General features: G+C 39.5%; 1 protein-coding gene across 1 annotated transcript; it reads left to right on the top strand.

Annotated features, from left to right (window-relative positions):
* Positions 1-4,473: 4,473 nt before the first annotated feature.
* Positions 4,474-24,606, top strand: LOC138978603 (uncharacterized). Its single transcript, XM_070351367.1, has 13 exons — positions 4,474-5,580; positions 5,980-6,123; positions 7,255-7,307; positions 7,812-7,948; positions 8,540-8,652; positions 9,497-9,556; positions 11,575-11,638; positions 11,817-11,889; positions 12,389-12,425; positions 14,138-14,220; positions 15,481-15,654; positions 16,892-17,049; positions 19,895-24,606. The coding sequence occupies exons 1-13, from the start codon at positions 5,524-5,526 to the stop codon at positions 21,796-21,798; spliced, it is 3,057 nt and encodes a 1,018-aa protein (XP_070207468.1). The 5' UTR covers positions 4,474-5,523; the 3' UTR covers positions 21,799-24,606.
* Positions 24,607-24,681: the final 75 nt, after the last annotated feature.

Below are 24,681 nucleotides of genomic sequence, written 5' to 3'. Positions count from 1 at the left end.
GCATTGCATCGTACCGTATCGTATCGTATCGTATCGCATCGTATCGTAGGCCCTATTGTATCGTATGGCAGAACCAATCCAATATTCCCATGTTGAAATGCTAAAATGAGTCTGACGCGGCTTCAGCGAATTGCGAACCAATTGTGACGGGATTTTTTTTTTTTATTTTGATTCTTTTTTGCCCTCTTTTCTTCCCGGAGGAATTTCGTACATTTTAATTAACCGCCAAATTCTAGATCTACCGTCTGACATTCCTGGGAACAAAGTTCAAACAAACCAAGAAAAAGGCAAATCGCAAACTCTCAAGTTAGAGGAAACAAAAACAAAAAGAAGCCAAAATAATCTATACACACCATTACAAAAAGGTAAAGTAATGTCGACGGGTTCTGCTAGTGGGACGAAAAACGCACAGAAAAAAGAGAGAAAAAAATAAATCCGACACAAAAAGAAAAAGCACATATTAGTTTTTTGGGGTTTGTTTTTTCTCAATGTTGTGGTTGCTTTCCTGTCGCTGGTTATTTGTCGACCTCAGTCATGCCGCTCGATCGCTTTGATTGCACATCCTTCAAGCCAACATGTAACAAGGGAGAGCAAGGAGAGAATGGCGAGGGTGGGAGAGGGGGCGGGGGGTGAAAATGGAGGCCACAGCAAGATAGAAAAGAAAGAATTACAAACAAACACAACAGCAATCCAATTATACAAAGCTTTCGCCAGAGAAAAAAAAATGATTGCAGTGCACGCGCTTGTCCTACTCACTAAAACAATGCCTCTTGGTTGTTGTTTTGTTTCTGACAATCTCTCGTGGACAGTACTAACCTTTTAAAAAGAACAAGGTCTCTAAAAACACAAGCAAACTGGCAAAAAATTGGGCACGCAGAAAAAAAATAAGCAAGCAAACAACTACTGCAAATAAACTAAGAAACAACAAATAAACAAACAAACAAACAAAAACACGTTTGCTATTTTCCAGTCTTATCTGATAATGTTGAAATCGCTATATAATATCACATTGTTGTCTTTGTCGAACTAGTGTGTGTTTTTCATTTAAATGGTTGTTCGTCTCTTACGGAGACAATAGCAAATGTATATTGCCATTTCATATGTTACGTAGATTTCCATTGGTCAATTGGGCAAAACTGAGCTCATTGCAAAAGTGATATCGATGACATTTCCGTCGATATCAATTTTGATATCGACGACCTCTTTATTGCTTCCCCACTTCAAAAACAAAAACACCTACATTTTAAAACAAAACAAAAATATACGAAAATGTAATTATCCCAGAATTTAGTTGAGCAAGTGACTAATTACTTTTTGAAAGAAAAGACATTTGGAAATACTGGAAAGTACAAGAAAAGAGTAAACAAAATTAAAGAATAATCAGAGGGAGTATTGGGTAATATATCGCTTGTATCTCAAGATCACGAAGACGACCATGAGCGTATGTGGCTGACTTTGTTCAGATGACCTAAGGAAATTAAACCGGCGAAAACACTGCTATCTTTTGTTAAAAAGGCATGTTACGGAATCAAAAACAACAAGTCGCGTAAGGCGAAATAACAACATTTAGTCAAGCTGTCGAACTCACAGAATGAAACTGAACGCACTGCTTTTTTCACCAAGACCGCATACTCGTAGTTTCGTCAGTCCACCGCTTGTGGCAAAGGCAGTGAAATCGACAAGCCAGAATAGTGCGGTAGTGGTCGCGCTGAGCAGGATAACACGCTTTTCTGTATCTCTATTTTTTTTTTAGCTTACTGAGTTTGTTATCTATATGATTTTGGAATCAGGGACCAACAAGGAATAAGATAAAATTGTTTTTAAATCGATTTCGGAAAATTAATTTTAATCATAATTTTCATATTTTTAATTTTCAGAGCTTGTTTGTAATCCAAATATAACATATGTATATGTTTTTGGAATCAGAAAATGACGAAGCATAAGATAAAATTGGTTTTGGATCGTTTAATAAAAATATAATTTTAATTACAAGTTTCCGATTTTTAATGACAAAACTCATTCATTAATTTTTAAGCCACCAAGCTGAAATGCAATACCAAAGTTTGGCCTTCGTCGAAGATTGCTTTGGCAAAATTTCAATCAATTTGATTGAAAAATGAGGGTGTGACAGTGCCGCCTCAACTTTTACAAAAAGCCGGTTATGACGTCATCAAAGGTATTTATCGAAAACATGAAAAAAATTATCATTCCCAGGAACTCTCATGTCAAAGTTCATAAAGATCGGTCTAGTTGTTTAGTCTGAATCGCTCTACACACACACACACACACACACACACACACACACACACACACACACACACACACACACACACACACACACACACACCACACACCACACACCACACGACCCTCATCTCGATTCCCCCTCTGTGTTAAAACATTTAGTCAAAACTTGACTAAATGTAAAAAGGGTTATTATTGTCTAGCCAAGTAGGTACAATGGACATAAAACAAATGCGTGCTGCGTGCTCTGGCCACAAATCAATATAGAAGAAGCTCCAATGGTCTCAAAGAGCAATTTGGCATAAGACGATTGTCTTTATAGGTGTAATGTTAGAATGATTGATGAAGCCGAAGAGAGAAAGAGAATGAGAGACAGCAAGACAGAGAGAGAGACATAGACAGAGACAAAGAGACAGAGTAAGAGAGGAGAAAGAGAGACGATGATGAATGATAGAAACACAGAGAGAGAGGGGGGGGGGGAGACATTTTGCAACCACAAGTGCAAGGTCATCTCAAGGCTAGAGGGATGATGATGATGATGATGATGATGATGATGATGATGATGATGATGATGATGATGATGATGATGATGATGATGATGATGATGAGTGTGATGCTGATGATGATGCTGATGATACTGATGATGATGATGCTGATGATGATGATGATGATGATGATGATGATGATGATGATGATGATGACGACGACGATTGTGATTGTTATTGATGATGATGATGATGATGCTGATGCTGATGATGATTGTGAGTGTGATGATGATGATGCTGATGCTGATGATGATTGTGAGTGTGATGATGGCGATGATGATGATGATGATGATGATGATGATGATGATGATGATGATGATGATGACGCCGGATAACGATGATGATGATGATGATGACGGAACTTTATTTTACAAGGATACGATTTAAAGCTGCGCTTTTTCTAACAACCTGTCTTTACAGAATTAAAAAACCCACACAGTAAGGCAGACACACAGACAAGCAATCAAGCTTGTAGGAAAGTCCAACAGAGAAGGGAACGCAGCCAGTAGAACTCACATAGACCAGTTAACACGGACACACAGCCACTCTGGCACACAACCTGCTATACGGACAGAGAGTCAGCCCGTTCGGCAGGTAGGCAAGCAGGCAGAGATTTAAAGAATAAACATGAACTGAACAAACGGCTTAGAAAATACGTAATTACAATAGAGGGGGGCGGGGGCTCAGTTGGTTAAGCACTGGACCTGTGATCCGAGGGTCACAGGTTCGAATCCCGACTAGGACGGACACGGGTCAACTTAATGTGCAAACTCAGATCAGAGACCGCATCCATGTTCCACCACAGTTGCACGTAAAAGACCTCGGTCATTCTGCCATAGTAAGTGCAGGTGGCTGCATGCTTACACCTCAACACGCACACCTGGGTAGCGCGACTCGTGTTGCTGCTAGCTTTCCACTGGGAGAAGGCGACCCGCATTTCTCAGCATTGGGATCATAAAGTAATGACAATGAAGAACAAAATGGAGAAAAAATATTCGCTTCCTCTAATTAAATTTTTAGTTCTTTTCGTTTTATGTTGCCGTCCTTGCTCTTACTTTTGTTCGTCGATATATCGATATATCCCTATTTATTTGCTGCAAAAGACCATTTGGGTTGAAACAGTCACTGTGAACATCTTCATGTGAAGCCAACTGCTATGCTGCGTCCCACTGACTGTTTTTAGATGATATCACATGTGTTACGTTCTAAACAACACTAATCTCGGGCGAAACTACACAAGTCCAAGTCTACGCGTACTTAGCACACATCAGACACGCATATATCACATCAAACACAGATGAGAAACATTAACCCGTGTGCCAAGGGAAATATAAAAAGAGGATGATGCTACTGAACTGTTTAGCTTGAGACACCGTAGATATTTTTCCTATAAAATCCGCCTGGAAAACCCAGACAAAAGTCAATGAATTATTCAGGGACGGAGGCGAGACAATTTTTTCGAAATCCTCACCGTGGAAAAGAAAACATAGATATAGACTCATGAGCAAATTCACAGGAGAGAGCCAGACCTCATTTGTAAGTTGATTGGGAAAGACCGTAAAGTTCTATGGGCTAAGATCAAGGATTTGTCGGCTAACCCTCCTTCAAACACACACACACACATACACACACCCACACACACACACACACACACACACAGTATGTACACACACAAACACACACACATCCGGCGGCAGTGGGCCTTGCTACATAAACTTCAACCATTACCACCTAAACTTTTTTTTGTCTTCTGATAAAAAAAAATGTTCTGATGATGTAGTCTGTCAATTAAACTTTAACATTTGTAAATCGCACAAAAATTAAACTATCCATGTCGCCACGATTGCGTTTCATAATTATGCTACATAAAATTGATTTCTTATAATTAGGTTTTCATAATGAAATCATGGATTGAGGGGGGTAGATGGGTGAGCAAAATCACAATTGTTTCGGGTTTTAATTGGTTTTTAAATCACTACCACGGATTTTTTCACTCCCGCTGGTATGCCTTGTCACAACTCTACGTTTCATGTCGACATTAGTTTTGAACAACACCGTTTTCCAACTCGAAATGAAAATGAATATCAACGAAAAAGTTCTTGACAGAACATTTCAATTTTGTGAGTGCACATAGTTTATGACCCATAAAGTGTCCATAAAAAGAGGGAATCCCAACAAAAATTGTTTTGCCTGTTTTTTAACAAAAGTTTACTCTGAAAATGTTACTGCCACCAAATTCTGATATGCTACATAAGCTTTGCTTAATTTGTACAATAATTGATCGATACACTTATTTCTTATTACGCTCATGTGTTGTGGTTTGGCAAACGGTTGAATGTACAAAATATGAAAGAAAATGGTCGTTTGGAATGGAAAGGAAATAATTGAAAAGAACACTATGTAGCGTTTCAATAGCCACATGATGCTTGAATTTTGTCACGGAAAGCAAATTCCATGTATGTCAGTGAAACCGAACAAACGGAGCAATGCGGAGAATGACATACAGAAAAGAAAAACTCTATTTTTGAACCCTGAGTAATTTTTATTATTTGAGTTATTTAAAAAAATATGTTTGTGGAAAGTAATTGGCTGTTTTGTGGGATTCCGTCTGTCGCGGCGTGATTATGGATGAGAAGTGTCTTCGGGACTTGTTATGGGGGCGAGGATTGGTTGATTTCCTTGATCATCTTCAAGCCAATGACGGAGCCGGTGTGAAAATCGCAATTCTTCCAAAATGTCGGACTCGGACCTGTGGGACGTTGACAAAATTGTCGGACGAAAACGTCACAAGGTAAGTACAGAAACGTGGAATTCTGCTTACTTGTTTGAAAGATTAGTCTTACGACAACTGATAAGCGCGATGACAGGCACGATAGACCTATATAGGTTCCATCAGTAAATCAGACGATTTACGTATCGTCTCTGAATCAGTGTCAGTGAACAGAATGTGAATCGTCGCCACGTGTGCTAAGCAGTTTTTAAAAGAACATCAGACAGATCTTCATTTTTTTGTCGTTGTGTACACAGATTATAGTGCAAGTAAAAAACGTGAGGTTACTTCCTGAACAGACGCTCGCTTAATTAAATGTTCATTTTTTAACACCGCCCCCCCCCCCCCCCCCCCCCCCCCCGTAATTATGTCATTTTTACCCCAAAGCCATGTCATTTTAACTTTGCGCTTTCGTTTCAGGGTCGTTACTTATACCGAGTAAGATGGAAAAACTGTTCACCCAGCAGAGACACATGGGAGCCGGTTTCTCACCTCAACGGCCTTCAAAAGGACTTCAAACTCAAAGCCAAACATCAACGATGTCAGAAGAGCAGCAAGAAAACGGTAAAGTTTACATAGTCTAGCTGCTCAAGCAAGTTTAGTTAGCACCCATAGTCACGGCAGCCAGTGACAGAGAGATGTGACTTATAAGTTATATATATAATTTAGTCACTGGAGGCCATGAGTATAAATTATTATGCTTTTATGATGTAACTGTTAGCAGCAGAAAGTACAATTTATGACTTGTGCATAGCTGCCAACCCTCCCGAATTTTTCGGGAATCTCCCGATTTTTTAAATCCGTCACGAAATCCCGAAATGTGTTCGATTTTCCCGAAAATCGAAATTTCTAAAATACTTTGTGTAAGCAGCCTCTTACAAACCGGGGAACAAACCGGTGAAAAGACGCTCTGGTTAACCGATACCAGCCACGTTGGTGTGCGCATGTGCGGAAAATAAGTTGTGCCTCGATCTTTCCGGTTTTGCCTTCCAACATGCCGCCAAAGTCTGGGAAAAAACCAAAGGCTAAAGTGAGGTTTTTACCACAGTACAAGGCGAACTATGACTTTATCGACAAGTCAGATAAGGGGGAACACTACGCATTCTGTAAACCTTGTCGATGCGGCCAAGCATTGCGGCAATGTGAAGCAGTCGACTGCTACTGCTGTGAAACAGACGCCAAAGATCACGTCGTGTTTCTTTTTTCCCCCTGACCCCCACCAGGGGCGTTGGCCCTGGACCCCACCGGGGGCCCCGGACCCCCACAGGAATTTCATTGTCAGAAAGTTGGCAGCTATGCTTGTGACATTGTCATTGACAGTGACACTGACAGATGATTGTTGACATGTAAATTGTAATGTTGTTGAACTTGAAGCTCTGTGCACGAAGATAAAAGAATCTTGAAAAGCAGTGGACGTGATTGCAGACGACTCTTTTGGTGTATACCAGTGGTGTTCAAATTCATGCCTGGCTGGACAAAATGGTTACATTGACACTCTAGCTCTCTTATATACATGTGTGAGGCTATAGAGGGAGACACATGTATACTGTTGTCCATGAAATGGGCGTCAAATAGCATGGAACTTTAATGTGTAAAATAGGGTTATTGACACTGATTTCCTTTCATCCATAGTTACCTCACATGACAGAGAAGGTAATGCATTATGAACAACTGATTTTACTTTTCATTTTTCAGTTCAAGCCCCAGAGTGGCAAGAAATGTGTGTCTGGAGACGAAACTTGTAATGGGTAAGTGTAAGCCTGCATACAATAACATCATTGTGATGTAAAACAGTTAATGCAGTGCCCTCTTAAAATCATAAAAAGATCATGAAATGGGAATTTTGTGAAGTTTATGAAACGTATCGCTATTTTGACATTTACTTACTAGTTATGCAGTCAAGGTGAATTATTTACTATGTCAACAAGAATGCACAATGTATTCTGCATGTAGCTGAACTTCTCTGTAACATGCATACGTATGTATTTGAAAAAGCAGTCCTCGTAAAAAAAACTAAAAAGCAGTAAAGAAACAGACGAACCAGCAGACAAACATAACTAGTAAGAGCATTGCATTTTCATAAGGATTGCTGGATTCATTTTGTATTTGTCAATGCAAGTGTAAATTGACCCTAAAACCAACTTGAACTGTACATGGCAAGAGGTTGTGGCATGTTCCATCTCAATCTATAGTGCCAGCCTCAGGTGTCTTTGTTTCAGTTTGTAACCTCTGTTTTTGTTCATGTTTTTCAGGCATATCAAGCTCAACCTATCGAATGATGTGCTAGAAAGTAAAGTCCGTACGTTATACGACCAACTGGCTGCAGTATGGAATGGTACTCTTCAAAGTGATCTGCATGACAGATACATGGCAGGAGGTGCTTCGCGAAGTAAGTTCCACCGAGTAGTAGTAGGCTAGTACATCATCGTCTTAATCTTGTTCCTAAGAAAGCCTTGTCAGCTTGGCTCACTTTTGAAAGATTGTTCATATTTTCAAACTCTTTGTTATGGATATCTTACGTGATGTTTATAAGAATTTTTTGGTCCCCCCCGCGGGTTAGGAGGAAGAATTTACCCGATGCTCCCCAGCATGTCGTAAGAGGCGACTAACGGATTCTGTTTCTCTTTTTTACCCTTGTTAAGTGTTTTTTGTATAGAATATAGTCAATGTTTGTAAAGATTTTAGTCAAGCAGTATGTAAGAAATGTTAAGTCCTTTGTACTGGAAACTTGCATTCTCCCAGTAAGGTAATACATTGTACTATGTTGCAAGCCCCTGGAGCAAATTTTTGATTAGTAATAGTGCTTTTGTGAACAAGAAACAATTGACAAGTGGTATCCCATCTCCCCCCTTTCCCCGTCGCGATATAACCTTCGTGGTTGAAAACAACATTAAACACCAAATAAAGAAAGAAAGATAAGAATTTTGGGAGTCACTCCAGGTCTGTGTCTGTTGCTCTGATGTCTATACCTTTTTTGTAGGGTTGTTGGACCATGCCAGTTCGCTATCTATGTTAGAAGACGGCCAGGAGGACATCTTGATGGAAGTTTTGATGTCTATGTTTTCTGACATTTACACTGACGACAAGCTGAAGGTTGGACGTTACTTTTTGCTTCTATTTTTTTTTAATTCATTCATCTACTAGTGAATAAATGTAGTTGAATAACACGCCCTTGAAGAAGGTCTAACTGACCAAAGATTTGGGACAAAAAGAATCATCCTTTTTGTTTTTTAACCTTTCTCTGAAACATATAAACTTCATAATGTTATATATTATATATGCATGTAAATATGAATAACATTTAGGCACGGCTCCGGAAGATAATATATTTGTTATTGTATGGGGACATGCAGACGTAAGCGCTCAAAATTCTCACTCTATTGCACATGTATGTCAAATTTTGATCACTTAATGTTTCTTTGTTTCTTAGATCTGTTAAAAGCGCTCCGTCTCATTTGTTTTTGATTATTGCATGGAACTTTTACTTGTTCTGGATAACAAGTGATTTAAAAGTCAGGTTAAACTGGTATTGAAATATATATTTACCGTTTACGTAGATACCATGGCAAGGGAATGTTAGTCACAATGTATGATGCTTTGAATTGAAGGATGCCATTTTTGGCCGCTTGGTTTTGATTTACTTTTTTTCGCAATCAATTGTGAATCCCTTGTGAACTTGCATCAGTTCATGTACTTTAATTTTTGTTCCCTTAAAATGCAGGCATAAATGAACCGTCGCGATATAACCTTGAATGGTTGAAAACGACGTTAAACACCAAATAAAGAAAGAAAGAAAGGCATAAATGAATCTGTTGGAAGTCAACTGTCATAATTGGACAGTCAGGAGAGAAATAGTTAAATGGAGCATTGCTAAAGAATACATGTAGTAAAATGTCTTTACTGTGTAGCAACATTAGCTTTTGTTTTCTAATTCCAGCAAATTGATTACATGACAAGAGTGTTTCTCCCAGAGGCTTTGACGCGTATTTGCCATCAGGTGAGTGAATAGTTATGGGTTTTATTGAACCCGGTTCATTTTGTGCCACTTCCAAGGAAAGGTTCATTAAAAAACAAAGCTTTCTGAAGTTTCTCCACTTGATGTCAAAATGGCAGCAGAAGAATCTTAGAAACATATTTCACCGCCCATAGTTTTTCAAACCCATGATGAGTTGTCAACAAGCACAGCACTTGTCGACTGACCTGCACCAGTCAGTTTGCTTCAAGGATTCTGTGACTGGTGGCACACAAAATACAAGCTTAACAACTGTATGTCCCCATCAAAGCAACTAAATTCCCAGAGAAAACCAACATATTTAAGCATCCTTCCATTCGTAAATCACTAAATTTATCATTTCTCTGATGAACATTTTCTTATCCCTGTCAAAAGTCTGAACGGATTAAAAGGCTGTCAAGGGTTGCACTCTTTACTTCAGTTATCCCACAGAACCACAGATGAAGGTTCAAGATGATACTGACAGGTAAAATAAGACTCAGACTGCAAGCCAGAAAAATAATCAGAATGCAATGCAAGGACTCAGTCAGTGTCAGTCACTTTCATTACATTCTTACAATCAGTCATGGGTCAAGTAATGACTGAACTTATAGCGGAGACTGATAATTGAGAAGACATCGGGGTGTGCTTGTGTATGTGAGACGAGACAGGACAAAAATCAAGCTGTTTCTTCTGTTGAATTGTAAGGGGAATTGTTTGATATCACACATGAGTTTCTTATGGCATTGCCTTTAATTATTGGTAGCATGGACCAACTCATTTTTATTATCAAGTAATTGTTTTTATTAGTGCAGACACATTCTTTGGTCTTCCAAAAGACATAGAATACACATTTAGGAGTGATCAGAGATGAAAGGAAATTTTGATGAACTTCTTAAATATGTAGGTTGCACAAACCACTTGGACATGTATTCTGAAAAAAACATTGGGACCACCTCCATTTCAGCAAATATTAGGCTCTGTTAACGAAAATCAGGAGAACAAAAATAAAACCATGTTTTCGGCATGCATATCTATGATTTTGTAACTCTATTCAAGACATGTCTATTGCAATAGAGTTGTTTGAGAAATGATGTAGCCAGGTTTTATGTTTAAGTGTTTGCACTTTTTCTCAGGCTTGCTTCAGATGGCTTACTTATAATGTCGTGTCTGAAAGAATGTTCACTATTGCCAACAAAGCTGATATCATTTTTAAGAAATAGTACTTATTCAGCAACCGGCACGGTTGGCCTAGTGGTAAGGCGTCCGCCCCGTGATCGGGAGGTCGTGGGTTCGAACCCCGGCCGGGTCATACCTAAGACTTTTAAATTGGCAATCTAGTGGCTGCTCCGCCTGGCGTCTGGCATTATGGGGTTAGTGCTAGGACTGGTTGGTCCGGTGTCAGAGTAATGTGACTGGGTGAGACATGAAGCCTGTGCTGCGACTTCTGTCTTGTGTGTGGCGCACGTTATATGTCAAAGCAGCACCGCCCTGATATGGCCCTTCGTGGTCGGCTGGGCGTTAAGCAAACAAACAAACAAACAAACAAACTAATTCAGCAACACAACGTAAAATCATGAAGGATCTGCTATCGCTTCGACAAAGAATGAGATGATGTCTGAGATTTGTGTGTCATTTCAGGGATGATGCCAATCTTTTGCATTATATATCTATGGCTTTTTTTAACTGTTTAGAAAACAACAGTGACCCGAAAACCGACCCACTAGCAGACAGTTTTATCTGACATTATTAAATTTTCTTTAGGATGTAAAGATATGTGCACCTTTTAGATCTACATTTCCATTGTTACTTCTGCTTAAGATTTTTTTTCATCTAACCTCACATAAACATGCAAGTAGCATTTGTCCAACCTCATTAAAACGAGGTTTCTAGAATTCTGTGACAGAGAAAAAGTGTTGTCTTTTCTTGTCTTGGTCCAGGCTACTATTACATATTATTAGCCATGTGACCATGTCCAGACCCTGATGAAAAGTTTTAAGAGTTTTGTGTTTGTTATGTTTCAGGTAGACCAACGGCAGCCTGCAGTTGTGGATGTTGCTGGTTTGGATGCTCCAAATATTGGGACAGGTATGGCTGTAAAAATACTCATTCAAGAATCAATACTTTTCACAAAATTAGCGAAGACTATTTAGCGAAGAATACATCCATTAGATATGATAGCCATTATTGATCATTGCATGATATGTTATTGACAGGTTACAGCTACAATGTTGTTATCATGTTTCAATATTTCTTGATTTTGCAGAGTCCTTCCACCCTACTGCTGTAAAGAGACATGCTGACTTCAATCTCGACCAAAGCGATTCAAGCAGAATAAGGTGTGTATAATAAGCCTCAATTTAGTTTTCCGTTTTAGTCAGGACAATGAAGGATTGTGACACCTAATACCCCCAAAACCTGTGGGTACTTTGTAAATGTCCTTGCAGTACGACCTCCTGGTCATTCTGGATTAAAATTCACTTTCAGCATGTTCCAATCTCTTTTTTTAACAGAGTTAAAGCACAAGTATTCTATTGTAATGCATTTTTTTCCTTATCTCAATTCCAGCATACAAGCAAAAAGACCTGTTCTTTTTCTTTTTTGCCTCCTTTATCCCAGAATGCCCCTTCACATCTTTGAGAGTACTCAGGAGAATGAAGAACCTTTGGTTTCAGTCACAGTTAGTTACCATCTGTTACTGTCAACGATGATGCGTTGTTTATTTTGGTGCATGTTCTCTTATTCAAACACCTGACATAAACAACTTTAAAATCTTGCAGATGTTTGACAACTAATTCATTTTGGTACAGTTTGTAACTGACTTGTTTTTAATTTCAGTGATCCTCTTTCCAGTGAGGATGAATGGAAACCAGAGGTATGCTATTCAAACTTTCAGTTTCAGTAAAAATTGTCAAAAAGAGAGTGTGTCAGTATGGTATGAGTTGAAAGCCTAAAGCTGACTGCTTCACTTGGTTTTCCACAACTTATTGTGGACTATTCCTGGATCCAGAAAACCCACCTCTGATTTTTAGATGTTGCTTTTGGCAAACAGTACCTATGCATAGTTCTACACCAATTTATTTATATTCAATGTGAATGTTTGATAGGTTGGGCAGAATATGTTCTTTCTGTCATGATAAGCCTCCCTTGCTGAGCAAGAATATGCCTTTATTGTCCTCAGTGAAATAAGGGTTTCTTCCATATTTGGCTCACCTGAGTTAAGTAGCGAGTCTTAGTAATGAGCAGTACTCATTTGTTTGGACAGCCGATCGTGAACAAAACAATTGTCTTTGGAGTTTTTCAGATGTTTTCTAAGCTAGAGCTTAGAAACTGTACACACTTCTCAGGTTTTATGACCTCTCAGTATGACCAAATTCTGGTAGACCCTGGCCAAATTCAAGGTCACATCAGGGTCAAGCTTCGGGTCACAGAAAATTAAATATTATTGTTATAAGGTTTGCTCTGATTTTTGGAAAGTTAAATCTTTTTGTCTTGACCTTCGTCAGATGATGCTATGGACTACACATTCCGATAGATGGACATCGTTTCTGACCCATACTTTTTAAAGGATTCAACATTAATCAAAATAGTATGGGACGTACGAAACCCACATCATCAGGACCTTGAACCTTTTTAAAGCGATAGAACTTTAAAACTTCACACACTTTTAGGTTTTGATAACTTCAAGACATGATACAAGTCTGGTTGACCTTAACAGCGGTGTCATGAGGTAAAGATATTGAGCAATTTCTTGAAAGGTTTTGAAGGTAAAGCTTTCAAATTTCACACGCTTCTGGGACTTGTTTACCTCTCGACATGGTTTAAGTCTGTCGTCAAATTTCAAGGTCACCGTTGGGTCAAGTTCTGGTCATAAAATGGGAAATTATCAGTTTTTGAATTTGTTTACAGGGATACTAGCTAATTAAAAAGAGCTTTCGATCGCCCCATAAACCACATAGTTTGGTTTTGGGGTTGGTATTATGTCCCATACACCAGGAATATCTGCAATCAGGTATAAGAGCACTCAGTTATTCGATTTTTGACAGCCTCTGAACCTTAGTCATGCTCCTCTTACAGACCAGAACAAGTTTAAAGGTTACAATAGGGTCAAGTTTGGGTTAAAAAAACAACCACCATCATTTCATCTATCTTTTTAAAACTTGCATCTTTTAGACTTGTAGGGTTTGATGACTTCTGGGCATGACTCAAGTCTGGTGGACCCTAGTCTTACAGGTCACTAAAGGGTTAAAAGTTTGGGTCAAAAATATAAAATTGTAATTTTCTTAAATATCTGGAGGAAGAGCGTCAGAAAATTGATGTCTAGAGCTAGCTGGTTCATATTACATATGGGAAAGGTGAGTTCTGTTGGTTTTTTTTTTTTTGGGGGGGGGGGGGGAATAATTACAAACACGTCTATTCAAATTTTAGTGACAAAGAGACATTGTTGTTTTGAAGGGGTCAAAATCAGGTCTGCCAGGCTATGTCTACGTTTACTTGCTTAGCTCAGAAGGCTTACACTCCTGTTTCCAGTTTCCCTTTTTGTATTGTCATGCCATTTTTGTTAATGTTTAATGTTGTGCCCCTCAGGATGAAGAGAAGAAGCTTGGGGAACATTCAAGGGGAAGGAGACGCTGCAGAACTCCAAACCCAAGTCAACGTTTTAAGAGAAGGTACCTTGCTTTTCATAAACCAAATACAGTTGTTGATAGCTTAGCCAAGTGCATGGAGCTGTATCAGGGCTTGTTAGTGTCAATAATGTTTTTCATCTATTGTGCTAGAAAAACAATAATGTACAGAATGATATGCTCTTTGTTGTTTTCATAATTCCACAATCCTGTAGCTGGGAAATTCAGGTGTCTTCCTCATCGTGGAAACTGACAGTTGCGCTGCCAATGTGTGTGCGCGTTTAGGTGTAATCAGCCAACTGCACTTACGGCAGAATGAGATTTTTATATTTAGTCAAGTTTTGACTAAATATTTTAACATCGAGGGGGAATCGAAACGAGGGTCGTGGTGTATGTGCGTGTGTGTGTCTGTCTGTCTGTGTGTGTAGAGCGATTCAGACTAAACTACTGGACCGATCTTTATGAAATTTGACATCAGAGTTCTTGGGTATGAAATCCCCGAACGTTTTTTTCATTTTTTGGATAAATGTCTTTGATGACGTCATATCCGGCTTTTCGTGAAAGTTGAGGCGGCACTGTCACGCCCTCATTTTTCAACCAAATTGGTTGAAATTTTGGTCAAGTAATCTTCGACGAAGCCCGGACTTTGGTATTGCATTTCAGCTTGGTGGCTTAAAAATTAATTAATGACTTTGGTCATTAAAAATCTGAAAATTGTAAAAAAAAAAAAAAAAATTTATAAAACGATCCAAATTTACGTTTATCTTATTCTCCATCATATTCTGATTCCAAAAACATATAAATATGTTATATTCGGATTAAAAACAAGCTCTGAAAATTAAATATATAAAAATTATTATCAAAATTAAATTGTCGAAATCAATTTAAAAACACTTTCATCTTATTCCTTCTCGGTTCCTGATTCCAAAAACATATAGATTTGATATGTTTGGATTAAAAACACGCTCAGAAAGTTAAAACAAAGAGAGGTACAGAAAAGCGTGCTATCCTTCTTAGCGCAACTACTACCCCGCTCTTCTTGTCAATTTCACTGCCTTTGCCATGAGCGGTGGACTGACGATGCTACGAGTATACGGTCTTGCTGAAAAATGGCATTGCGTTCAGTTTCATTCTGTGAGTTCGACAGCTACTTGACTAAATATTGTATTTTCGCCTTACGCGACTTGTTTTCTTTCTTTCTGTGGTAATAAAGAATTCCCAATCCAAGTTAGTTGCGTTTTATTTTGGCCCCTACCTGTGTCATAGAATCACCATATAGAATGTAATATTTTTGTGTTCTGTCAGAAGGCATAACCACAGCGGCAATCGTCCTGTGGGCAGCAGTGAAACGAGGCGCAGCCCTTCCTTTTCCTCGAGTTCCTCCGGGTCACTCCAAAGGGCACCCCACTCATCTACCTCGTCTTCCTCATCCTCATCCCCTTCAAGAAGTCATCAACAGAAGAGAAGCTTTAAGAGAAGGTACCTTGCTTTTCATAAACCAAATACAGTTGTTGATAGCTTTGCCAAGTGCATGGAGCTGTATCAGGGCTTGTTAGTGTCAATAATGTTATTCACCTAATGTGCTAGAAAAACAATAATGTACAGAATGATATGCTCTTTGTTGTTTTCATAATTCCACAATCCTGTAGCTGGGAAATTCAGGTGTCTTCCTCATAGTGGAAACTGACAGTTGCGCTGCCAATGTGTGTGCGCGTTTAGGTGTAATCAGCCAACTGCACTTACGGCAGAATGAGCGGCAGGTCTTAGATGTGACACAGCGGTGACTCAAGGGTTGGACATGGACACTGACGGCTGTCTGTGGACAAACGTAACATTGGCGTTTTATCGGATGCTATTGCAGCTATTAAAAATCATCCTTTTATTGATTGTTGACTTCCAGTCAAAACCTGGAAAATTATCATTGTCTGAAATGTTGATGAAGCTAGAGCATTTTCAGAGTTTGATGACCTCCAGACATGAATCAAAAAAGTGTCAAGATTAGATAAAAAATAATAGAAAATTGTCATTTTTTTTTGGAATGTTTTTGACGCTGTGGCATTGAAACTTCCCCCTCTGAGGGTTTGATGACCCCAGTCTTCAAGGCAATCTGTTTGACCCTTGTGGAATTTTGAGGTCACAGCAGGGTCTAAGAGTAGGACACAATGACTTTTTAGATTGATTTTAGCGCCAGAGCTTTAGAACTTCAATCTGATTCGGGGTTTTATGGCCTCCAGACATAATCAAAATCTAGAAAACCCTGTTCAAAATTCAAGATGGATTTTGGGCAATATTAGCAACAGTTATAATTTCTTGAATGAAAAGCATAGAGTTCAGAGCTTTTAGTGTGTTTGTCTATATGTCTAACTGATTCATGTTACGTTTGACGATAGCAATGATTAAAGTCATAGATTCATACATTCCCTTTTCAAACATGTAACCATTATATCTCAAAGTGAGTAATCAGTTAATTGAATGAAAATATTTGCAGGTCGGTGGGAATGACTTGGATATTTTCATGTTTTTGTTTGTATTTCTAATAAAATAAAATGAAATTATTTCAAGGCTCTGTGTGACCTAAGTTTTCATATTGACTGATTTTTTTCTTTCTTTCTGTGGTAATAAAGAATTCCCAATCCAAATTGGTTGCGTTTTATTTTGGCCCCTACCTGTGTCATAGAATCACCATATAGAATGTAATATTTTTGTGTTCTGTCAGAAGGCATAACCACAGCGGCAATCGTCCTGTGGGCAGCAGTGAAACGAGGCGCAGCCCTTTCCTTTCCTCGAGTTCCTCCGGGTCACTCCAAAGGGCACCCCACTCATCCTCATCCCCTTCAAGAAGTCATCAACAAGACTTGCTCAGCGAGGAACCATGTAAATATTTTCTTTTCCTCTCTGCACTTAAAGGCACAGTAAGCCTCCCGTAAACCATCACAGAGCTCCCCGAGCGTCTAAATACAGTACAAGCATACTTCCATTTGAACGCTCACCGAACGGGAACATCCTGGCTGCTTTCTGTCGAGCGTGAGACATTTTCAAAGAATTTATTTTCGTAGACTTGTTCCGTTAACAACAACGGCGCCTCGTTTTTGCGCTAGACCTAACTTTTAAAATCTAAATAATAAATTGACAGCTTGTTACACAAACATTCTTTAATCATAAAAGAATTCGTTTTTCATCAAGACAAGATCAGAACAATTCGAAGTTGTGAAAGTTTAAAAAAAAGAAAAGCCCGGAAGCAGGGTCACGCAAGGGTCGTAGCAGACGACGGCCGGTTTATCAGTGCAAATCGCCGTTCCTCTCAACAGTCAAAAGCCATCTCTAGAGTTCTTGTGAACCACAGCCGTTGTTTCGTGCATAAAAAAACGTGCTATTGTAGATAAGCTCACGTCGAGTCGCATTCAAATGACTAACTATGACGACTGCATTGTGAAAAGGGAAAACTGGATCACACGGGTTCACGATGGCTCAGGGGTAAGATAAACCACGCAAAAATAAATTCTTTGAAAATTGCTCGCTCTTTACGGAGGGCACCTAGGATGTTCTCAATTGGTGAGTGTTTAAATGAAATGGTGTTTGTAATGTGTGTAAAAGCCTGACCGTATCTGTGATGGTTTACGGGAGGCTTACTCTGCCTTTAACTTTCATAGCTTTGTTCCTCCTGGTCTTCTCTATGCATTTGACAATGTATGACACATGCGAAAACATAATGTCTGTTTTTTCCAGAATAAACACACAAAGCGAAACGTGAAAACAAAAGAAAGTCAGTTGTATTTTCATGATAGCATTCATAGCAATACAAGGTACCTAAAAAGGAAAGAAAAGTACAACAAGTTGGAAAAAAAAATGTTCAAAATTGCAGAAATTCAAAAGACAAACCAGCAAACACCCGAACAGACAAAACCAAACAAGAAATTCAAACGAACAAAACAACTTATCAATACACTTAAACTTTTCCTTGGGCGAGGTTAACGGCGCTGCCGCTAAATTTATTACAGTCTTATTTCAGTATTTATTCCTGGTGGGGGGGGGGGGGGGGTGGTCTTTTATAAATAAGCACCACAAATAGAGCAAACTTTACTAGCCAAACCAACAACTTAACTGGCATTTGGCGAGTAAATGAACATTTGTACTCGCCAGTTACATGTTTCTACTCGCCACGGCAAGTAAAATACTCGCCACTTTCTGGCCTGCACATTATAAGGTTACAGCAGGGTCAAGTCCGGGCTTCTATTGGACATATGACCGGCCGGGGATGGGACCAATGCGTCAGATCACAAAACAATGCGTAAATGTTTGAAGATCGAGGCCTAGGAACATCACTGAGCTCTCTATGCACCGAAAGAAGTTACAACCGTCCCTCTCATGAACGGACACCCTTGGGCCATAGCAAAACTGTCCGTACATTGCAGGTGTCCGGTCACGGGAGGGGTGACCACACCACCCCCTCCCCCATACACTCACAGAGACACACAAACAACAGGATTGAGTCTATGCTAATCACTTCTTGTGGCTACTAAACAATAACAATAAACTCCTAATACTTCTTTAAACGTTCTGTAAAAATGATTTGTATGAAAAGTGTTGAAAAGAAGAGATAAAACAAATCCTCAAGGCCGGAGGCAGTGAACACACTCACCATGCACTGACATATGAAAGCAGCCACACAAACACAGCACAGAGGAGCGTGTGCAGATGCTTTGCAAGAATAAGCTTGAAAACCAGTTTGAATAAATAGCAGCAGATAGAGCTGCATGTCATAATCATTTAATTTATTTTCTTCTTGTCTGGCTTTATTGACTGCATGCCGATCATGTGGCATGGCAGTGACTTTTCACTCTTCAGTCGGATATACACTGTAGGCCTACATAACACAGCTACCACTCTCCCTCACTAATGCCTACCCCAAGTCCTGACAACTGATGCTTGGAAATTGTGTGGAAGAGTACACCTCTATTTCTCTCCAATGCTCTTCCTGCTCAGTGCTGACATGCAGTGACACCGGACACCCCACAGAGTTTAGCCAGCTACCCCACCCCCCCCCTCCCTCCCTCTCTCTCACTCCCTCCAGCCATGTACTGATTATCGATTTTGTTGTGGTGAAAATTTGACATGGTCTGTCCGTACATTGGAGGTATGACTTGCTGTTGGGACCGAAAATGAGTGTCCACGTCCACGTTTTGCAGGTGTCCGTTTAAGGGGGGGGGGGGGGGGGGATATAGAAGGAAAACACTCGTGCCGAGCAAATGTGTCCCTACATGTCAGGTGTCCGCTCACGCCGGGGGGCTGTACATTGCAGGGACTGCTGTATTGATGAATTAATTGCGTAAAAAGTCAGCTGACTTATTCATTCATTAAAAAACAGCAATCAGTCAGGGTGTGTATGTTTGCCATGTGACTAAGTTGGGAGGTGATCTCGTCGCATAACAGCCTGAACACATCTCAAACAGTGAACTGATCGGGTCACACGGGAAGGAGTGTGCCTTTTATAGGCTTTGCACAGTGGGTTTTTCTTCTTTCCTTTGATCAGTAGCTCCCCAGATAGTGTTGCTTTGTGACTTTTGTATTTTCCATTATTTCTCAAAAACCTACATGCACCGAGAAATATTTAATGTGTGGCTGTTGATAAATGTTTGACTGTGATTATAAGTGTAAGAGCCATTTATGCATTTGCTGTTCCAATTATTTACTTGTGTTCACAATATATTTTGTGTTGCAGTATGCCCCACTGAGAACAGTCTGCATCGTCGGAGAAAAAGGATTTTTCGCACTAGAAACCGCCAACAGCGACCTAATGGAAAAAAGAAGAGACATCGATACCACTGTCCTAAGCAGGATTGTACTGCTTTTTGTGTAAATGTTCAGAGACATATGAGAAGCGCACATCCTGACTTACCTGAATGGGAACAAGCAGACATGATAAGAAATTCCAGGCGAAAAAATGAGCCCAAAAGACAAATTGTGAAAAAAGAATGTTGCTTTACTCAATGTGTGTGGTCTGGTCAAAGACCAGACCTGCATTTGATGTCCAAATGCCACAATCTGCCAAGGGTAGAAGCTTTGAAAATGGCTAAAATATGTAAGGTTGTGGATTCAGTTTGCCAAACTGGCTTGCACACAGCAGAAAGCTTGAGTAAAGAGTTTGGTATTTGGTTAAGTTCACTGGAAGGTGGTTGTTACATACCACCTGATCTGGATGAGAAGAAAAAGTTGGACAAACAAAATCAAAACAAAAGAACAGAATCTATGGTGAAGACCATACTTACAGAGTCTTTGGGTCAGGAACCATTCCTCATTGCCAAACTTGCTTTGTTAAAAACTCTATCACGAAAGCCATCTGCAGAAAAGGAAAGTGTTCTTGAGAAGATCAAAGGCTCCAAGACCTGGGGCACAGTCAAAAATTTCTTGGCATCTTTGAGCCATTTCTTAGATTTTGTTGAAATTACATACCCAAACCTGGACATCGGAGGGATGCGATGTTCATTGGCTGGAACTGTCCGCTGCATCAACAAATTTGTTGCAGAGGACATCCAGCGACGAAAAGACAAAATCAGAGAAGTGAAAATTCCAGAGGACTTGATTGTCAAATACATTGATTCTCAAATGGCCAAAAGATTAATTTCTCAAGAGAAGAAGAAAGGAGCAACAACCTGCAAAGTCGCTGACGTAGATAAAATACGTAACCATATTCTCTTGCACACAGCTTTTTTGAACGGTAAGAGGACAGGGATTTTTTGTGCGATGACTGTGACACATGTTTTGAACGCCAGAGAAAAAGGTGATTTAAAAGTTGTACTGGTTGATAGCGGAAAAACCTACAGGAGTTCAGGGTCAGCCGCTGTACATTTCAGCAGGCAGGACTATGACAGTCTGGTTTATTTTATCAGCAACGTCAGGATAGCAAATAGCAATGTTGACCAGGTTTTCTGTTTTAGCAGTGGACAAGAAGCAGCTGTAAGTGACATTAACAGGTTCCTCCAAGCAGCATTTGATGATTTTGGCATCATTGAAAGTGTACAGGTCCCACATGTCACATGCACTCTGATTCGAAAGACAGTAATTACACTTTTGCGAGAACAGGACATCCCTAGAGAAGAGCAGGAAACTGTGGCAAAACATATGGACCACTCGATAGCAACCGCCGATAGGCATTATGACACATCCTCAGGCATTCAGTGTACTAGCAAATTCAGGCAAATTTTGCACCGGCACGTTGCATGGAATGAACAGGATAGTGATGAAGATGACTGTGAGCTACTAGACAACAGCGTGTTAGAATCAGTCCAGATGGAAGAAAGTGAAGTCAGTGTCATTCCCTCTCTACCAGTGTCATCCACGTTGACATCCACATTGACGGTTGAACCTACTAGCAGTTGTCTTCCCAGTCGTTTTGGAAAACCAGAAGTGTTCTCCAAGGTTGACCGTGAACGGTTAAGGAGATGCTGTGCTCCTTTCATTCAAGACAAAGCAACACATGGAGGTGCAGTCAAACAGTGTGATGTGGTAAAACACATCAAGAAAGCTGGAAGAAACTTTGAAGATTTGTTCTGCAATTACTCACTCAAACAGTTGTATAACAGAGTTAGGATGGAAATTCGCATGCATAAAAATAAGGCCAAATAGTGTGAAAACTTCTTGTTTCTCAAAAAGACTTTGAAGACTATTAGGGTCTGTTTCATGGTTCAGTTAAATATACAACATGAGCCGAGTCTCATGAACACTTGCTTCCCTCTCTTTTAAGTTCTATGGCAACTTTTAATTTACTCAGTGATGGAGAATTCAGTTGCAAAGGGATTTTGATAATGTCACAAATGTTCTGACACATAGTACAGCTTTAACAGTTGTATTTGGGCATATTGATTTTGATTTAGGAGTAGTAAAAAGAGAAAACTTGGATTTTTGTTTTGGTTTAGTAAATGTATTTGTGTGGATAAAACATTGAATGCACACGCCTTCCCATGTAAACTGATCGGGTCACCGTGTCAGATGTGTTCAAGCTTTTACAGTGGACAAGACCATCCTCCAACTTAGTCACATGCCAAATATTAGCACCCTGACTGCTTGATGTGGCGAGCAGGATTTTTCGCAATCTTAATTCAATGAATTTTTTTTTAAATTCTGTTTGCCACAGGAAGCAGTCAGGGTGCTGATATTTGGCATGTGACTAAGTTGGAGGATGGTCTTGTCCCATTAAAAGCTTGAACACATCTGAGACAGTGACCTGATCTGTTCACACGGGAAGGAGTGTGCCTTTAAGGAACTGTGAATCTATTTATATTGCATAATATATAATCTTCATCTTCATAAATGTAGTCTGTTGTTTCTCAGTTTAGATGGTTGTTTCAATCTTCTTGGGGTGGTGGGCTCCCCCCGCGGGTTAGGGGGAAGAATTTACCCGATGCTCCCCAGCATGTCGTAAGAGGCGACTAACGGATTCTGTTTCTCTTTTTGCCCTTGTTAAGTGTTTCTTGTATAGAATATAGTCAATGTTTGTAAAGATTTTAGTCAAGCAGTATGTAAGAAATGTTAAGTCCTTTGTACTGGAAACTTGCATTCTCCCAGTAAGGTAATATATTGTATATTACGTGGCAAGCCCCTGGAGCAATTTTTTGAGTCACTTGAGAAAAAGTGACTCTATGTAATCGGTCAGTGTTAGTCTGTCCGGCCGGCCGTCCGTAGACACCACCTTAACGTTGGACTTTTCTCGGAAACTATCAAAGCGATCGGGCTCATATTTTGTTTAGTCGTGACCTCCAATGACCTCTACACTTTAACGATGGTTTCGTTGACCTTTGACCTTTTTCAAGGTCACAGGTCAGCGTCAAAGGAAAAATTAGACATTTTATATCTTTGACAAAGTTCATCGGATGTGATTGAAACTTTGTAGGATTATTCTTTACATCAAAGTATTTACATCTGTAGCCTTTTACGAACGTTATCAGAAAAAACAAGGGAGATAACTAGCCTTTTCTGTTCGGCAACACACAACTTAACGTTGGGCTTTTCTCGGAAACTATAAAAGTGACCGGGCTCAAATTTTATGTGAACGTGACTCCCAGTGACCTCTACACTTTGACGTCTGCTTTGGTGACCTTTGACCTTTTTCAAGGTCACAGGTATGTCTTGAAGGAAAAATTGCCTCATATAATATTCAGAACTGCGAAAGTGACTCGATCGAGCGTTTGCTCTTCTTGTTGATTAGTGCTTTTGTGAACAAGAAACATTTAACAAGTGGCTCTATCCCATCTCCCCCCTTTCCCCGTCGTGATATAACCTTCGTGGTTGAAAACGACGTTAAACACCAAATGAAGAAAGAAAAGTAAAGAAAGGGGTGGTGGGCAGGGCAAGAAGGAGGGTTGAGCATTTAACTTGGGGGGGGGGGGGGGGGGGGAGTTCTCTAAGAATGTAGAGTAAAGTATTGAATTGAACTGAAGCCTGTTTTAAGCACGGTAATGTTTTCATCCTGGGATAAAGCACTGGACAATGTTTGCCAGTCATGAACAATCATGTCTAGTTGTTGCTATTGAAGAATAATTACTGGTATGTGAATACATGTATTCGTATTTCAAAATATATGACAGTTGACTTTAGATAAGTTGTAGGAAATTAAGTTGCTCACTTTAGTTTTAAGATATATTAGTAAAGCGACAAACACACTGGGGGGGGGGGGGGGGGGGTATATATATGAGGTTTAGTAGAACTTTAGAAGTGCATGTTATACATCACATGAGGATATTTTTGTTCTGGGAATGAAACACTGTACAGTACTTGCCAGTATTGTTTTAGAATCTCAAACACTATGTAGCAGCTATAGACAAAATACATTTTGTGTTTAATACTTTGTTTTATGAAAAGTGCATGTTTGAAGTCAAGATGAAACTATTGCATTTAATGGATGGATGAATATAAATATAATCATTTGGTGTTCTTCTTGTGATCAAATGCTAGACAGTGTTTGGTAGTGTTGCTTTAATATCTCTTCACTTTATGTAGCAGTTACACAAAATGTGTGCTGTGGCAAATGACTAATCCTATTTACATTTCAGAATGCATGTGTGTGTTTTATTTTGTTTGTGTCTCAAGTGTGGGCCGTTTTGTGGCTAAGTTGAAGGATGGTCTTGTCCCATGTTTGGCATGTAAAAGCTTGAACACATCTGTGACGGTGACCTGATCTGTCTACACGGGAAGGCGTGTGCCTTTAATAGTGTTTCAATTTCCTGTGTAATGTAGTTTATGTAATTATGTTCTTACCATGAAAGAATAACCTTTCAGAACAATTTGTTCAGGATTCAGATTAGATTGTTCTGGATTGGATTTGTTGGCAACAGTCCAAGATAAGGATACCAAGCTTTCTCTGTAGATTTGCGGATTCACACAAGTTTTTGTCTCATTTGGTTGATCAGTTTGAAATACCACACTGTTGACTTTTTTGTTGTTTAGTTGATTAGAGAGTTTGAAGATGTTAATGAGTGTCATGGGATTTTATTTCCTCATAGTGTATGTGTT

This window comes from Littorina saxatilis, linkage group LG10, assembly GCF_037325665.1.
Source record: "Littorina saxatilis isolate snail1 linkage group LG10, US_GU_Lsax_2.0, whole genome shotgun sequence".
Classification (NCBI taxonomy): Eukaryota; Metazoa; Mollusca; class Gastropoda; order Littorinimorpha; family Littorinidae; genus Littorina; species Littorina saxatilis.
The sequence above is the reverse complement of the archived record's forward strand: the minus strand, read 5'-3'. Positions and strand labels throughout refer to the sequence as shown.

What these genes read in the sequence shown, in the direction of transcription:
- LOC138978603 (XM_070351367.1), top strand. Translation starts at nt 5,524, where the DNA reads ATGTCGGACTCGGACCTGTGGGACGTTGACAAAATTGTCGGACGAAAA. An exon ending in GGAGACGAAACTTGTAATGG is followed by an intron (nt 7,308 to 7,811) that starts GTAAGTGTAAGC and finishes CATGTTTTTCAG; the next exon opens with GCATATCAAGCTCAACCTAT. An exon ending in AGCGATTCAAGCAGAATAAG is followed by an intron (nt 11,890 to 12,388) that starts GTGTGTATAATA and finishes TTTTAATTTCAG; the next exon opens with TGATCCTCTTTCCAGTGAGG.